This window comes from Erpetoichthys calabaricus, chromosome 4 (assembly GCF_900747795.2).
Source record: "Erpetoichthys calabaricus chromosome 4, fErpCal1.3, whole genome shotgun sequence".
Taxonomy (NCBI): domain Eukaryota; kingdom Metazoa; phylum Chordata; class Cladistia; order Polypteriformes; family Polypteridae; genus Erpetoichthys; species Erpetoichthys calabaricus.
The window spans coordinates 9814375-9832576 of NC_041397.2; the positions used below are offsets into that span (position 1 = coordinate 9814375).

Sequence of the window (18202 nt, forward strand, 5' to 3'; positions counted from 1 at the left end):
TGGGCACGTCTAACCGGGAGGAGGCCCCGTGGAAGACCCAGGACACGCTGGACGGACTATGTCTCTCGGCTGGCCTGGGAACGCCTTGGGATTCTCCCGGAAGAGCTAGAAGAAGTGGCTGGGGAGATGGAAGTCTGGGCATCTCTGCTCAAGCTGCTGCCCCCGCGACCCGACCTCAGATAAGCGGAAGAGGATGGATGGAGAATAAAGTGGAAATGTTGACTTTATTCTCGACGTATAGTTTTTTTTTTTTCTTCCTTGTGTCCGTATTGTTTTTTTCTTCACTGCGGCCCTAATACGATTCCGTAGGGCTATACCACAAATAGCATTATAAATGCAAGTTGCAGTTTTATTATTTATGTATATAGCTTAGCTTGAAGCAAGGTCCATATTAATGCAGTTTGCCTAAATGATGGTTCAGTTGGTAAAGATGTCATCACCAAGATTGCACTTGTTTTATTTTATTTTAATTTGGTGAATACTGTGTAATGCACCTGGGCTTGAAGCCTTGATGTAATAGTGCAACTATCAGTAATAATACAATTATTTATTTTATTGTTATTATTTATTAGTTTAAATATTATGCAGTTTAATGATGGTAAAGTTGTTTAAAAAGTCACTTTAACGTGTCAGTGGACAGAGATTGTTAACATTAACAGAAAGTGTAGTTGTTTTACAAAAATATTTACTATTTATTCCTTTTCTAAGACATGATCAGTACAATACAACTTTTGACAAGCGCTTCTGGATATTTTGCTAAGTCTAAATACCTCTTTGGATGGTTGAAAATATGTTGTCAAAATTATAGTTTAAGTTTTTGCAAAATGTATTCAATAAAAAGGTTCTATATTTTGACTGCATCTGTCATGCAGTCTCTTCATTAGTGCCACCCCCTTGAAAACTATAACTTTATGGGGCAATGCAAACCTGTATTAATACTTGTGTGCACATTAAAATGTTTTTTTTGTACAATGTGCAATGCTCATGACAGTGGAATAGGTTATTCTTAACCAGTAATTGCATCGGGAAATGTGGTTAACATCCACTCATGCATGGGAAAAAAAATACTGTCAAATACCGTGAAACCGGGATAATTTAGAAAAATACCGTGAAAATTTTGGTCATACCGCCCACCCCTAGTATATTGCATATTTTCTGTTAATCCAATAAACTTGATGTCACTGCTGAAATACTACTGTTTCCATAAGGAATGTCATATATTAAAAGGAAGTTGCTACTTTGAAAGCTCAACCAATGATTAACAAAAACCCAGAGAATTAAGAAGGGTTCCCAAACTTTTTCATATGACTGTACCAGTGAAATGTGCTGTTGAATAAGTATTCAACCCCCAATAGCTTGAAGACTGTATGATTGTTAACAATGCAATAAGGGTAATGAAAACAGGTGTAAACAATCAAGCTTTTCATCCTGTAGCTTGTTGACTGGTCTATAAGTGATTATTTGGGCCGGTTCTTAGGAACATACAACTGCTTATTTGGTAAAACCTCAAAACTGACAAAAATGAAGACAAGGGATCTTTCTAATGACTTGAGATGTGATTAAGAAGTTTAAAGATGGCAATGGTGCCAAGAAGATTGCCAAGCTCCTTAGCCTGAGTGTGTTCACTGTGAAGGCTATCATAGCGAAGTGGATGATAACTGGAAGCACAGTGAACTGGCCTAGGTCAGGCCCCCCCTGTTAAAATAACAAAGAAAATGTCAAGAAAACTAGTCAGAGAAGTAAGAGCAAATCCTAAGGAGACTCTCTCAGTGACCTACAGATGGAGTGGATGTGCACAAGATTACAATAGCGAAGGTTTTGCACAGAGAGGGGCTGTATGGCAGAGTTCCCAGAAAAAGCCACTACTAAAAAAAAATGTCATCTGAAAGCTAGATTAAAATTCGCTAACAGATATCTTGACAAGAGTCCTGCATTCTGGAGTCATGTAATTTGTAAAATTATGAAGGAAATTATTCCAGTGGATTGAGACTTATTTTAAAATGAGTTCATCAAGAACATGTGGACACAGTTGGAAACTTGTTAAGGGTAAATTTGGCACAAACATTAGGAAGTTTTTCTTCATCCAGAGAAGCACAGACACATGGAGTGAGTGACCAAATTCTGTGGTACACAGTAGGACTACTTTAGGGACCTTCAAAACTCAACTTGATGTTGCACGTTGGGACTGCAAAGCGCGGCATAATACAGCTGCGCATTTCCAGCAGTGTCATACGCGCTCCCAACTGTCAGTACTATCGAGAACGAGCAAATTTCGAGGCAAGAGATTGGAGACGGTATTCTGAAGTTCCATATTAAAATGTTTAATTCAATGTTTTATGCGCATGCTGGGTTTCTGTTATGTGCCGTGTGTAGAATTCACACTTAAACATGGTGTAAGGACAAAAGCGGAAATGTGCGTATGCACAAAAACATCCAGATGTATAAATCTGTGCGTTCACCAACTTCCATGTTCTTTGGCTCCATAAATCCCGGTCAGAGTGAAAAGCAACGCACGTACTGGCTGCCACTACCCAAGGTCCTCCCAGAATTATGCCTCTTTGAATATGCAAATTAATATAAATAGCCCTTAAGCTCAGCGTTCTGTGAAAAGACAATAGCAAAAGCACGGGGGAAATAGAAGAATTTCAGCGAATACCAAGTGGAGGCAAAAAAACCCACACTATTTGTTGGTTTACACAGTGGTATAAACAACAAAAGGAAGTTTATCGAGTGACAGCATGTCAGAGAAACTTGAAAGCTCAAGTTCACATAGTTGCGCATTGCCCGAAATAAAAAAAGTTGTCAGATATCAAAGGCGCCGTGAAAAGGCGAGTCGTAGCCCAGTGTTTGAGTGTCATATGAAAGCTTATTAGGGTACAGAGAAAAAAAATAGGCACACAGTGGGGAAAAAAGCACGAAATGTCAACTTTAATCTCGAAATTTCCACTTTAATCACGTAGTTTATTTTGTCATTAAAGTAGAACATCATAAACTTCATCTTAAAATCATTTAATTGACTAGTTTCTCAAATCCTATCACAACTAAAGTAGCACGTTAAATGCCCTGCTTTGTATTTGATCTTCTATGTGCTTGTCTGTGAATCACTATGTGCTTCTTAAACGGGCTTTCTTTTCCTTCGACAGGACACAGAATCCATTATATTCGTGATATTACAGTTCTCTGAATAATTAAAATACTGAGATGTATACGTGATACCATTTTCATGACGATAGGAGTTAAAGCATGTTATTAAACATGGGAACACGGTGGCGCAGTGATTGTTCATGTCTCACGCAAGATGCTTGCTGCGCCATCCGCGACCTTCAATAAAATAATTTATTGCAGGAGTACTGTCTCTTTCAAATGTACTAACATCCTATTCCTGTCCTTCCTTTTCTTTCTCCAAATACCCAATCGCCACACAATCAGCTCTGTAACAGACGTTAAGCCATCTGTAAGCTTAAAACGCCGATTCTTCAAAACTTTTAAGGAACATTGAAATATCTTCGTAGTACATGTTTAATTATTTTCCAGTGTCGCTCCAGCCCCAGCAAGAATACAGCGCAAGGCAGGAACAATCTCTGAATGGAGCGCCAGCTCCTCGCTAGTGCAGCGACACCGTGTCCTCACATGTTTAATTATTAACAACTAGTCATTTAGCCCGTTACAATAACGGGCGCTAGAACAGTAGTGCATAAACATTAGTAGGAACAGTCTATATTAAATGGCAAGGGACTTTGACCTCATTCTTTTTGTTGGTCGTATTTTTCTTTCAGCCTTTCTTTTGTTGATGTTTACTTGCTGAGCTGACCGTTCTTCGTGGGCTGCCGCCGTGTGGTGTGTGTCTTTAATTTTCTGTGACAGTAATACTATCTTGTACGGCTCTATTCAATAAGGGCGCGCACAAAAAGGTGAGCTTCAAAAGGGCAACCTCAATTGAGCGCGGCGAATAAAGGCATTCATAGATAATTTAGTTCAAAAGGCTCTGGAATATGTGAAGAGCAACAAAGGTGCAGATCTTTATTTACGCGCGCCTTTATTCGCTGCGCCCAATTGAGGTCGCCCTTTTGAGGCTCGCCTTTTCGTGCGCGCCCTTATTGAAGGATGCCTGTGCGCGCCCTTATTGAAGGATACCGTCTTGTACGTCTGCTGGCTTGTACGTCCGTAATATACCTTAAATTTTCTCTGGCGGTAATACAGGCGTGCGCGTCGGTAATATGCCTTTAATCTCCTCTGACAGTAATACTGGCTTGTATGTGGCTGTAATATGCGTCACTGTATTGTGTACCTTTAATTCCTCTCGCAGTAATACTAGTTTGTATTTCCGTAAAACGCCTCTAACTTTCTCTGACAGTAATATCGCGCGTTGCACCGTGCCCCACGCAAGCGCACTTCATCAGAAGACACCCACACACGGACACCTGGACGCACATAGGGATTTTATATATATAGATATAGATTATTTGAATGAAGTTAAAATTTTATCTGTATAATATAATAAACATATTTTGCTGCATTTCATCTTAAAAATGATATCATCATATGTAAATACGCGCTTTATAATGTGGCTCAGGTCTATCGCAAGTTTACAATGAGGTGATTGTACTAATAAGTACAAACAGTTCTACAATGAGCACTTGATGGACTGATTGAATGTGTTAACTTAATTTCGTAACTCTTAAGTCCGGGGATATCCACCAATATGCCTGTGTCCAAGATGGCTTCTGATTCTCTTGATTCTAAAAATGGGATAATAAGGGAATTTATAAGAATGTAACTCAACTTGTTCTATTTTCTTTTTCTTTCAGAGCACGTGTGCTTTAACAGGTTACAATACATCTGAACGAGAGAGCCTAAAATATGGAAAAGTCATGGAGATTATGGGGCATTGCTCGGAAGGGGCTATTGACTTTAGCATCTTGGTCCTGGGCTCTGTGCCGCATCTCACTGCTTGCTCTGATTTTGACTTTTCATCTCTACGGGGGCTTCCTGCTGCTGGTTTTAATACTTGCCTCAGTTGCAGGTATATTGTACAAATTCCAGGATGTTTTGCTATATTTTCCCGACCAGCCATCGTCTTCTCGTTTGTATGTCCCGGTGCCTAGCGGGATCCCACATGAAAACATCTTCATTAAAGCCAAAGATGGTGTTTGTCTCAATCTTATCCTGTTGCGGTACACTGGAGACAATCCAACCTTTTCACCAACCATAATATACTTCCATGGTAATGCAGGTAACATTGGTCACCGAGTTCCCAATGCACTGCTGATGGTGGTCAACCTGAAGGTGAATGTGGTACTGGTGGATTATAGGGGTTATGGAAAAAGTGATGGCGAACCCAGTGAAGAAGGCCTTTATATCGATTCCGAGGCTGTTTTGGATTATGTCATGACTAGACCTGATATCGACAAAACAAAAATTATTCTGTTTGGCCGCTCACTAGGAGGAGCTGTAGCTGTCCACTTGGCTTCTGAAAATCCCCACCGGATTTCCGCCATCATGGTAGAGAACACATTTCTCAGCATCCCTCACATGGCAAGCACTTTGTTCTCTTTTTTTCCTATGAGATATCTTCCACTCTGGTGCTATAAAAACAAGTTCCTGTCGTACAGGAAAATTACTCAGTGCAGGATGCCTTCTCTGTTTATTTCTGGACTGTCGGACCAGCTCATTCCACCAGTTATGATGAAACAGCTTTACGAGCTTTCTCCGTCACGGACTAAGAGAATGGCAATTTTTCCAGATGGCACCCACAATGACACGTGGCAGTGCCAAGGCTACTTCACAGCCCTCGAACAGTTCATCAAAGAGCTTCTCAAGAGCCATTCTCACGAGGAGACCACAAAGTCCTCGTCTAACGTAACGATTATCTGAGGAGATAGCATCTCGGATAGCTTCATTTGTTAGTCTGTGAGCCGAGGTAACGGAATGTACGTCTCTACTTGTGTTTAACGTACTGGTGCATTGAGGTGAGACATGGGAGCCAAACTCCAAATTCCTGTTGTTTTCATGAGCTGCCTTTCATTTAAGCAAGGTTAATGTTAGATAAAGTGTTCACTTTATCTAATAACTTCTTTTTTTTTTAGTTAGGGAAAAAATTTAAGTTTTTGTGGTGAATATTGTCATTTAAAAAAATATATATTAAAACCTTTCAGTTTTATGCATATCTTGGTTAAATAAGGCAAGCTCTGAAAATCATTTTGGTAATAATGTCTTTAAATTTAAAACGTTCTCTGCATGTCTTCCGGGGAATAAAACCATACAAGAACATACCATTCTTTTCTGTACCTCATATACTGTAGCAATGCTGTGGTTAGACTTTAAGCCATTCTTTAAAAACAAAAAAAAAAAAAAGAAAGAAAAAAATTACTCATGATATTATGAATAATTTTTTTTTTAGAAAAGCATTGCACTTTTTACTTTCCTTTGTCTTACGAGAAACAAAGCCCTACTTTTCTAATGATGTTGTTTGTAAAGTGATTGAAATTTTAAACACGCCTGGTCATTTAAAAAAAAAAAAAAGATATTCTCGCACATTAGTGAATGCCATTTTTCAAAGTGTTTCACATTTTGAAGTACATGCAAAAAATAAATAAATAAATCTGTCGACGGGTTCGGCAGAAGTCTTTCGTATTAGCCAGTTTTATTTCTCTTCTGTGCGACAGAGAGCCTTACAGATGCACTGCACATTAGCGATCGGCTTTCGCTGCTTTACGTTCTTTACAATGCCTGCCTGTAAACTTCCCTCCTCCTTGTATGGATAAAGTTTAAACCCCAACACCAATGTTGATATTGTAATTATACAAATTTTCATCTGCATCTTGTTTCTGGTAATCTTCTGTACGGTTACGCTCCATTTTATCGTAATAGTCAGCCTGGTCCAAAATAGGGCAAGTTGTTTGTGTTAAAGCGGTTTTATTGCTTCTCTTTTGTATTTCCTTCACACAGTAAATGTATTGAATGGAAAACTGAAAAAATCAATTCCAAATTCAAAGTACAAAATAATTATTTAAAAAAAAAAAAAAAAATAGTGTACACACACGCACACAAAAGTTAGGAGTTTTATACCTTTCAGAATAGTTATAGAGGGCTAATAGATGTTTATGTAAGAGTGTCCATTTCACTATTTTTTAAATAGAATTTCATAAACCTTTTTAGTATTAAAGGGATTTATTTATCTGAATTATATCATTTGATGATCAACTGTCCATTTATAGTGCTTTATTTACTAAAATGTCTGTATTTTCCACATTCATTTAGGATTTTTGATAATGAGTGACATCACTGTTATGATGCATTATTTATCTTAAGATCTGCAATTACTGAACCATTTAGGCTGCATTTATTTTATTGATAAAATTCTTTGAACCACTTACAATGCATTATTTACCATAAGATTTATATTTAAATATTAATTCCTTTAAGTATTTTTGATAGTGATATACTGTAATGAACAAGCCCCCAGTTAACAGTGCACTGTCTACCGTGAGATCTGTATTTGCGATTTCATGTGGAATTTTGGGAACACTTTCTCAGTTATCGAGCATTATTTACCACAAAATCTGTATTTACCGATTTAATTTAGCATTAATTTTAATGATAAAGTTTTATGAACAGCTTCCTAATCACAATGTATAATTTACCACAAAATCTTTATTTACCAATTTTAATTTACCGTTAATTTTAATGATATAATTTGATGAACAACTTCCCAATTACAGTGCATTATTTACCACAAAATCTGCGTTTGCCAATTAAATTTAGCATTTATTTTAATGATAGGATTTGATGAACAACTTCCTAATCACAATGTATAATTTACCACAAAATCTTTATTTACCGATTTAATTTACCGTTAATTTTAATGATATAATTTGATGAACAACTTCCCAATTATAGTGCATTATTTACCACAAAATCTACGTTTGCCGATTTAATTTACCGTTAATTTTAATGATATAATTTGATGAACAACTTCCCAATTACATTGCATTATTTACCATAAAATCTGTATTTACAGATTTAATTATCGTTAATTTTAATGATATAATTTGATGAACAACTTCCCAATCACAATGTATTATTTACCACAAAATCTGTATTTACCAATTTAATTTAGCATTAATTTTAAAGATATAATTTGATGAACAACTTCCCAATTATAGTGCATTATTTACCACAAAATCTACGTTTGCCGATTTAATTTACCGTTAATTTTAATGATATAATTTGATGAGCAACTTCCAAATTACAGTGCATTATTTACCATAAATCTGTATTCACTGACTCATCATGTATTGATTTTAATGATATATTTTGATGACCAAAATCCTAGTTAATGTGTATTAACATTTACATTAGGGTTTTTATTTATGGATGTCTTTAGAATTATTGACAATGGTAAGTCATTCAGATTCAGTATTCACTTTTAGCTACGTATTTGCTGATTCATAGTAATGATATAATTCACTGAACACCATCTCAACTATAGTGCATTATTTGCCACGAGATCCATATTTACAGATTTTTGAAGGAGTTTGGGCAGTAATATAATTCAGTGAGGTTTCTTCCAGTTTTAGAGTATTCTTTACCTTAAGACCCATGTTTCACGGATTCAGTTAGGATTTTTGCTGATGATATAATTCAGTGAATTACTTACCAGTTACAGTGCATTATTATTATAGGATTTCTAGTAATGATCTAAATCAATTAACTCCTTACTACTTCTAGTGTTTATTTACCATAAGACCTCTATTTATGGATTCATGTTGGCGTTTTACGAATGATAAGACAGGCCAATCAACTCCTTCCCAGCCATGGTGCATTATTTACCTGAAAATCAAAATTTATATGTTTATTTAGGGAATTACTTCCTGACCGCGATTCATTAATTACCATAAGGTCCATATTTACAGATTCTTGTAGGATTTTTAGTAATGATATTGTTCCCTAAAATTCTTCCCAGTTACAGTGCATTATTTACGATGAGCTTCATATTTATGGATTTTTTGCTAACTAATTGTATGGTACAATAAAAACCCACCCATTCATGGTGCATTATTTACTACTAAATTTTATGGATTCATTTAGGATTTTTGGTAGTGGTAAGTGGTCAAATTTAGGGAATTACTTCATTGTAATAATTCATAATTTACCATAAGGTCCATATTTATGGATTTGTGAAAGATTTTTAATAATGAAATAATTCTATTAACGCCTTCCTAGTTTACAGTGTATTATTTGACATGAGATTATTAGTTTTGGATTCACGTTTGAGTTTTTTTTCTTTCTTTATATTAATAACATAGTTCAGTCAACTCTTTCCCAGCTGTACAGCATTACTTACTGAGAAATATGCATTTTATGGATTCATTCATGATTTTTGGTAATGATATAATTTATTGAATTACTTCATGATAATGGTTCATTAATTGTAGTAGTGTAAGATTTTTAGTAATTATATAAAGGAATGAACTCCTTCCCAGTTATAGTGCATTATGAGATCCATACTTATCAATTCATGTAGAATTTTTAGTAATGAAATTAACTAATGAGCTCCTTTCCAGTTATTTTATCATTAGATCCATATTTTTGGGGTCACGCAGAATTTTTGGTGATGATATAATTCACTGAATCACTTCCCAGTTTCAGTGCATTGTTAACAATGAGATCTACATTTATAGATTCATGTTGGATTTCTAGTGATGACATAAATTGACGAACTCCCTCCCAGTTATAATATTTTATTGAGCGATCCATATTTAAGGATTCATACAGAATGTCTGGTAGTGATATACTTCAGTAAAACGCTTCCCACTTCCAGTTTATTATTTAGCATGAGCTCTTTATTTATGGATTCATGTTGGATTTTTAATAATGTTATAAATTAACAAACTCTTTCACAGTTAATAGTGCATTATTTATTATGAGAGCCACATTTATGGATTCATGCCGAATGTTTGGTGATGATATAATTCAGTTAATTACTTCCCAGTTGAAATTCATTATTTACCATGAGATCTGTGCATATGGATTCAATTGTAGTGATGACATAAATTAATGAACTCCTTCCCAGTTATAATATTTTATCGAGCGATCCATATTTAAGGATTCATGCAGAATGTCTGGTAATGATATACTTCAGTAAAACTCTTCCCAGTTCCTGTTTATTATTTAGTATGAGCTCTGTATTTATGGATTCATGTTGGATTTTTAATAATGTTATAAATAAACAAACTCTTTTCACAGTTGATAGTGCATTATTTGTCATGAGATCCCTATTTATGGATTCATGCAGACTGTTAGGCAATGATATAATTCAGTGAATCACCTCCCAGTTCCAGTGAATAATTAACCATGAGATCTACATTTATGGATTCATGTCGGATTTCTAGTGATGACATAAATTAATGAACTCCTTCTCAGTTATAATATTTTATCGTGCGATCCATATTTAAGGATTCATGCAGAATGTTTGGTAATGATATAATTAAGTGAAACACTTCCCAGTTCCAGTTCATTATTTAGCAGTAGCTCTGTTATTTATGGATTCATGTTGGATTCTTAATAATGTTATAAAACCTCTTTCACAGTTAATAGTGCATTATTTATTATGAAAGCTACATTTATGGATTCATGACGAATGTTTGGTGATGTTATAATTCAGTAAATTACTTTCCAGTTCCAGTTCATTATTTATCATAATCTGTCTGTGTTTATGGATTCAATTATAGTGATGACATAAGTGAATGAACTCCTTACCAGTAATAATATTTTATCCTCTTTATGGATTCATGCAGACTGTTGGGCAGTGATGTAATTCAGTGAGGCACTTCCCAGTTCCAGTACATTATTTAGCATGAGCTCTGTATTTATGGATTCATGTTGGAATTTTAATAGACTCTTTCACAGTTAATAGTGCATTATTAACCATGAGATCCCTATTTGTGGATTCATGCAGATTGTTTGGCAATGACCCCAGTTCCAGTGCATTATTAACCATGAGATCTGTATTTATGGATTCTTGTTGGCTTTTTAATAATGATATAAATTAACAGACTCTTTCACAGTTAATAGTGCATTATTTATTGTGAGATCCCTATTTATGGATTCATGCAGATTGTTTGGCAATGATATAATTCAGTGAAGCCTTTCCCAGTTCCAGTGCATTATTTAGCATGAGATGTGTATTTAAGGATTCTCGTAGGATTCTAAGTAATAATATAATTCAATAAACAACTTGATGGTATAGGTTCATCATTTACCATAAGGTAGTATTTATGAATTAATTTTTTAGATAACTGCAGTGCATTATTTATGACAAGGTCTGTTATTATAGGTTTTTTGGTAATGAAACAACTGAATAAACAACACATTAATTAATAAGATCTACTTTTATAGTGCAATCACAAATACATCAATTGGAAACAATGCAGAACTGGTTCTTAACTGGCATTTATTATGTGTTGGAGATGCTGATTTTTTTTTGCTTTTAACATTTTTAAGGGCTACAAAAGCCAATGGCAGTCCCTTTCAAACTGAAGCATGGCCACTTTTCAGACGACGGCAGTATTAATTACTCTGAAGATTGCTTGCTCTTTTCCTGTGTTTAAATGTAATGAATTGTAAACCGCTTTAGAGTGATGGCGGGGTGATGATTGGGATATGAGGGTGGTGGTTCCATTTTTACTGTGTTCTGGGATGTCTGATGTCCTTGTCTCCTCCATCAGAACATGAAGGCACTTTATTTTCCTTATAACCGGCATGTTTGTAACGATTGTTTACTATTTGACGCCTAAATCATGTGGCATTTAGACACTGATGAACTGGCACTTGTTGTACCGCAGCTTCTAAGTCAGCAACATGCGGATAATTTCTCATTAAATGCCTTTTTACAGGATGATCAGCAATGTATTTCTTTTCTTTTTTTTAATTTCTGTATTTTTGCTGTGACATAGAAAATAAAAAGTAAATTTGAATTGGCAAGGGGGGTTTGGGGGGGGACAGTTGAAACCTGCGGCATCTCATTGTTTCACAAAATACTTGATTCAAAGGTGTTTGTGTTTTGAGTCTAAAACAGCTGCAGGCTTTTATTAAAGTATTGCATTCACATGTGCAAATGTTTAGAAGGTTCAGTAGTGTGTTTTCTGAGTGTGTAAATTATAGTAAATAATTTTTTGAAATGAATTTTGGTGTGCTTGTAAGAAAGAGAGCAGACTTGTATTGGTTTTTAGTGTTTATGATGGCCACTTGGAAGTCTTTGTATGTGCGCCCACTCACTACACCCAAGTCAGTTTTGTGATTCTTTTGTTTTGTTTTGTTGTCTGTTTCTCTCTTTTAAATCATCTTTTTTCTTTTTCTTTTTTTTCCAAACTCGCAATTACATTTTCTATTTTCTGTATTGTCACATGCAATAAATGATTCAGATAAAAGTTTCCTTGTTTGTGATTGCTGATGTCATAAAGGTACATGGTGTCGCTTCATGTAGAAATGTTCACAACATTCGGCTTACCTGTTGGATATTCTATATACACCACTGGTGAAACGTTTCAGAACACCCCAGTTTTTCTTCAAATTTAATCAGGCAATGAATGACCTAAAATGGTGAAAATGTACGCAGTTAACTGCCAGAGGGTTACATTTAAAGTTTAGATTAGCAAAAATTGAAAACAAAAAAAAAACTTTCAGAATACAGTATTGCCCCCAGAATCTGAATGCCCCAGAACTCAAGCAACTTATAATCCAAATGAAAAATTTGAGGAATTTTTGCCTCGGAATCTGAACACCCAGCATGTTGTTCGTATGTGTTTGTGCGTACGTTTCCCCAGCGCTCAGGCCACCCATACGCTTTGTCGTTCAGTTCATTGTCGGAAGCTGTAGTGAAAGCATCTTGTGTGATTTTCACTGCTATATTCGCTGCTCATTTTATGCTTTTGAGCCTGTTTTGTGTTATTTATTTTTATATAATAACAACTTAGTGTGTTTACCATGGGTCCTGAAAAGTGTAGTGAGGAAAACAAGAGTAAGAGGAAAGCCTTCCGAGCAATAATCTCTCACCTCCTCCTCCAGCTTCCACATGCGGCATTATCATTCCTTTTTAAGGTAATTACAGGTTTTTATATTTTTAATTTTATTAATCTACATTTTTATTAAAATATTATTATTATTTAATATTTTGCCTTAAAGTCCAGTGTATTTATCAGGGCTGTGGAGTCGGTAGATAAATCCTTTGACTCCAACTCCTTAGTTTCCGGTACTTCTGACTCTGACTCTTCTGTATTGAATATGCTAATGGTTTTTTCCATGTTAATTAAAGGAAGGCAACATACACGTCATTTAACCACAGAACTACTGGCTAGGATGCTGACTCTCTATCATATTGACCAGTTTAAACAAAAGACAAGAACCCCTGAACACACATAAGACCATAGCACACACCTCCACCTACATCAGTCCACTTGTTTACACTCAAATGAACTTGTTAAGTACATTATATCTGAAATAAAATTAAAACACTTTTTTGTAATGTACCATAATCCAGATTACAATATGTGAACGTCAGGTTGTATAATAGCTCAGCTGAACTTCACATTAGTAGTAACACAACTATGCACTGGGCTTTATTCTTACATCAGAGAAGTACTTAATTATGATTATTGTTTGTGAAACAGGACAGTTGAACTTGCTGTATTTTTTTCATTACAATTTAAAGTTATTAGGAGTCTGAGACGGTACATTTTTGCTGACTCCAGGTACCCAAAATTGTCTCCGACTCTGACTCCATAGCCCTGATATTTACTGTTAAAATCATTTGGAAAATTCGAGCTTGTGGGACACAGGAACGGATTAATCCAGTTTCTATTATTTTAAAGGGGAAAAATTGTCTTGAAACTTGAACAATTTGGACCTCGAATGGGGTTCTGGAATGGATTAAGTTCGGATTCCAAGGTACAGTATCACTGTATTACAAATGGGCCTTTGTTGGGCCTAACTAACAGGTTACAACCTACAGATGTTCCGTAGCAATTATAGGGCCCTATGGAATCTGTTTTATGTTTTACAAATTCTGTTTTATTTACTGTATTTTTTTTGATTTTCAGTTTTCACCGTTTTATTTTTCCTTGATTCAGATTTTTACGTTTTTTTTTGTTTTCTTTTTACTGTAAGAAAGTAGTAACAGCTACAACAAAACAAACAATAATGAAATGGCACACTAGCACCAATGAACCTTATTTTGCAGTTCCATTCATCCGGTAGAAGCCCAGATCCTCCAGAATGCAGTGTGCTGAGACTGCAGTAGGAAAGTGAGTGCCCTCCAGAATTTTAAGAGCTGTTCCTAGTTTGACACATCCTTCTGAGATGAAGGTTAACTTCACTTTTAGGGTCTAGGATATTTCTTACAACCTGAGCTGATGTGTTCTCACCTCTTTGAAGAGGTGAATATGTTCAGCGTGGTACCGTACTGATTCGAACCAGCTACAGTATTCCATGTGGTGTTTCCTGCCTCTTCTTTATCAGCACAATCTCTTTCAGTGACAAGAAGGTTGCCCATATCCTTTTCCTGGCAGGCTTCTTGAAGAAGGCAGACTTTACCCACATCACTAGTGATGCAGCCTCACTGAAGTATTTCTAGTGCTGCCAGGTCTCTCCCACCAAACTGATGACATGACCCAAGCAGGATGAAGGCACACTATTAGTCATAACCCCTTTTAAAACGTCCTGGTATGCTTTCAGATTGTATGATGCGTTGTCTGTAACCACTACTCAGATGTCATTAAGATTCAGCTGGTTGTTGTGAAGGGACTGAAGTGCTGCCCGTGAAAAGGTGGAAAGGTTTGCAGCTCCCCATAAAGATAACATCTGCCAAAAAATGCTGGTCTTCCGTACCTGTAATTGTAATTATGTAAATTATTTGCAATGCTTCTTAAATGTTACATTTTTACAGATTTAAAACGTGCATCATTACATCTGTAGCTACGTCTACTGCATATAATTAATTACAATGCAAAAGCAAACTAATCTGGAAGACGCTAAATCCGGGAATTAAACGGAACAAAAGAAAGAGAGACACTCTTTTAAGGGCTCATTGCATCTGAGGAGAAGCCTGCTCTTCTGCCAAGGTTGTAGAGTTTATAACGGAAGAGTCAAATTTGGACCTTGTGTGCCTCGTCACCACAAGGCAAAACATTTATTAAATCCAAAAACTTTGTTGAACCCGCTAACAGCCAGTGCCGTTCAATAATAACATTTTACTATGGGTGTTAATACCTGTTAAGTATATAATTTCATGTACAATTAGAACTGCCTACATAAAAGAATTACCATACAGCCAAATGTTTACTCATCTATCACAATGTTAAGTACTATGTGGTCTCGGCTGTCTGTGGTTTCATCAACTACAACATAAATTTTCTTGCCACAAATCTTTTGAAGAACGTTGTCCATATGTTGTTGCAAAGACACGGGGCAAATGAGTTTGACGAAGACTGCTCTCATTTTCTGACAACGTGGCTCCATGTTTACAATCTATACATATAAAAGACAAAGCCCTCACTGATTCATCACTAATTTTCCCACTTTCCATATAGGTGGGAAGCTGAAATTTTGCGTGCTCATTTCTTGCAGTGAACTTACAAAAGTTAGGTGTGTTTCATGTCCTATTGCAACATCCAAGGGGGGGAAACGGGTGTACCCCCTAAACTGTATATATAGATAGGAGAAACCCCTCCTCACTATTTATGCGACTTACATTATACGTAGGAAGCCCAAATTTCCCATGCTCATCCTTTACACTGTACTTAAAAACGTTATGTTTCATTCCGCGCCGTGCCCCGTAATGAACTTTCGAAAATAATGTCTTCTTTTTGGCGGTTCTCACCATTATGCAGTAAGGAACTTTCGGAACTGACCTCTCCTTTTGGCGGTTTCATTCCTTATTTCCGTTAACAGACTATTTATTTCACGGCAGAGGTGCACAATGGCCGCCCTTGGTCCCCCTTCCTTTTTCCGCACGGCCGCTGTCTGTGGTTGGCTCCCAGCCTATATACATTAACGACATCCCACACACATGTGCCTCCTCACTCACTTCCTTACCTTCCTCAGCTGTTCGTCGTGCTCACTGCTCCCTCCTTCTTTAGTCCACTGCTTCAAGCCTGTTATTGTTCGCCTTGCTTCACGTCTTCCAGCTGGTGACTCCTGCCTTTTCGTTTAGTTTCTTCACACTCTTAATCCTCCTGGCATGCCTCCGCATACTCTACTTTTGAAAGTCAGCCCACCAATTGTGTTACTACGAAGCTTACAACCACCAAAACTTTGTAACGGCACCAGGCTTCAGATCAAATCTCTACACAAGAACCTCATTGAGGCAACTGTCTTCACTGGAACTGGCTCAGGGGAGACTGGATTTATTTCTTGCATCCCTCTCATACCCTCTGACCTCCCATTCCAATTCAAATGCCTCCAATTTCCAGTAAGGGTCTGCTTTACTATGACAATAAATAAGTCACAGGGCCAGACTCTAAAAAAGGTCGCCATTGACTTGACACAAGATTGCTTCTCACATGGCCAGCTGTACGTTGCATGCTCAAGAGTAAGCTCATCGGGCAGCTTGGTCATTTTACAGCCCGAGGGCAGAACTGCAAACGCTGTTTACAAAGAGATCCTTACATCCTAAAAATGCGCATTTACACTCAGAAATTAAACTCTTTACAATCCTCAAATTCACTCTCAATACTAAAATAAGCCACGACAATTACATTGACAATCATGTTACGTTATTTTTAAAATGTTTCCTTTTGTTTTTCATAACTTCTTGAACACACTACTTCTTCGCTGTGAAGCACAGATACTTTGCTAGTGTTTAATAAAGAAAGGACGCATCGTCGTCATTTTTTCAAGCGGTATGTCTGACTCACATACATGGCCACAAAGTCCTCCACAAACTGTGATTTGCATCTGACAAGTTTTGTTGTTACTTAAAGGGGAACACTTTTTGAACTTAATTTCTCCTTGTTCTTTGAGATGGGTTTTAGATTCAACGTGGTCATTGCAAGTATCTTTTCATGTCCAGTCTATGTATACTGGCAAAAGTTGTCCAGATTTGTAAAAGTTGCCGGGATATTGTTGTGCCCTTAATTTTGCAGTTAAGCTTGTGTTTCTTATTTTTTTTCGACATAGTTAGGGTATCTGATCCTGCTCGCTTCGACCTTTCTGTCTCGTTCAGTTAGCTAATTTGCGTTCCTTTAATGAGAAAACATGCAGGAAACACACACGCAAACAGATACAAAAAATTGCGTTTGCTGGAAAAACAATAAACTAGAAAATAGTATCTAAATGATAGAACTACTGATTATTCAATTGTTTAATTTATTGGGAAGGTTTGTAACAGTCACCCCTTCAGTTTTTCAATCTATAATCCTTTTTTATGTGTTAATTCCATGATTCCGTCTGTATTTTCCACGTCGCGGAAATCATAGAGCCCTACAACTAAAGTAAATGAAGCCTTGCAAATTGAAGCAAACAATTTTCACAGGTGTCCCAATTGCTACTGATTACTTAAAAAACCCTCTGTCTTAAAGCAAACTGTGTTACTGAACCCTCTGAAGTACGACTTAGTATGACAATATTAAAGTGATAATGGCAAGAAAGCAGCAATTAACAGATGAAATGAGACCCTCAGTAGTGTAAGCTTTTTGTTTTGAGAAATTGCAAATAAAATGAATGTGTCAGTGAGTCCAGTGATGTCCTACACCAGGGGTAGGCAACGTCGGTCCTGGAGTGCCGCAGTATGTGCAGGTTTTTGTTCCAACCCAGTTCCTTAACGAGAACTCAATTATTGCTGATGAAGCACATATTGCTTAAGTGACATTTTAATGCTTCATTTTAGTGGTCTCGCTTGTTAAGGTTCTCCAATCTTAATTGCTTATTTCAATCTTAAACTGCTGCATTCAGTGTTTTAATTGCTCCTTATTAGCAATAAGATGTAAAAGACAAAGCAGCCAGCAGTTCTCCAGCTAGCTTTTTTCCAATTACATCTGTGTGTGTTCATCATGCACGGTTTGATTTAATAAAACACTTAATAGAAAAATGTGACAGACTGAAAATGATCTGTTTTAGGCTTCATATCATTTGGATGATATCCTTGGAAAGGAAAAAAAATCTACGATATAAAAGCCTTACGTTGCACAGACTAACAAGCCATAAA

At 36.4% G+C, this 18202-nt stretch overlaps 1 protein-coding gene across 1 annotated transcript in view; it reads left to right on the forward strand.

Annotated features, from left to right (window-relative positions):
- Nucleotides 1-10090, forward strand: part of abhd13 (abhydrolase domain containing 13) — a 35729-nt gene extending 25639 nt beyond the window's left edge. Inside the window, exon 2 of the mRNA XM_051926363.1 lies at nucleotides 4809-10090. Coding sequence (XP_051782323.1) covers nucleotides 4861-5874 — 1014 coding nt within the window. The 5' untranslated portion in view covers nucleotides 4809-4860 and the 3' untranslated portion in view covers nucleotides 5875-10090. The remainder of the gene's footprint in view (nucleotides 1-4808) is intronic.
- Nucleotides 10091-18202: the final 8112 nt, after the last annotated feature.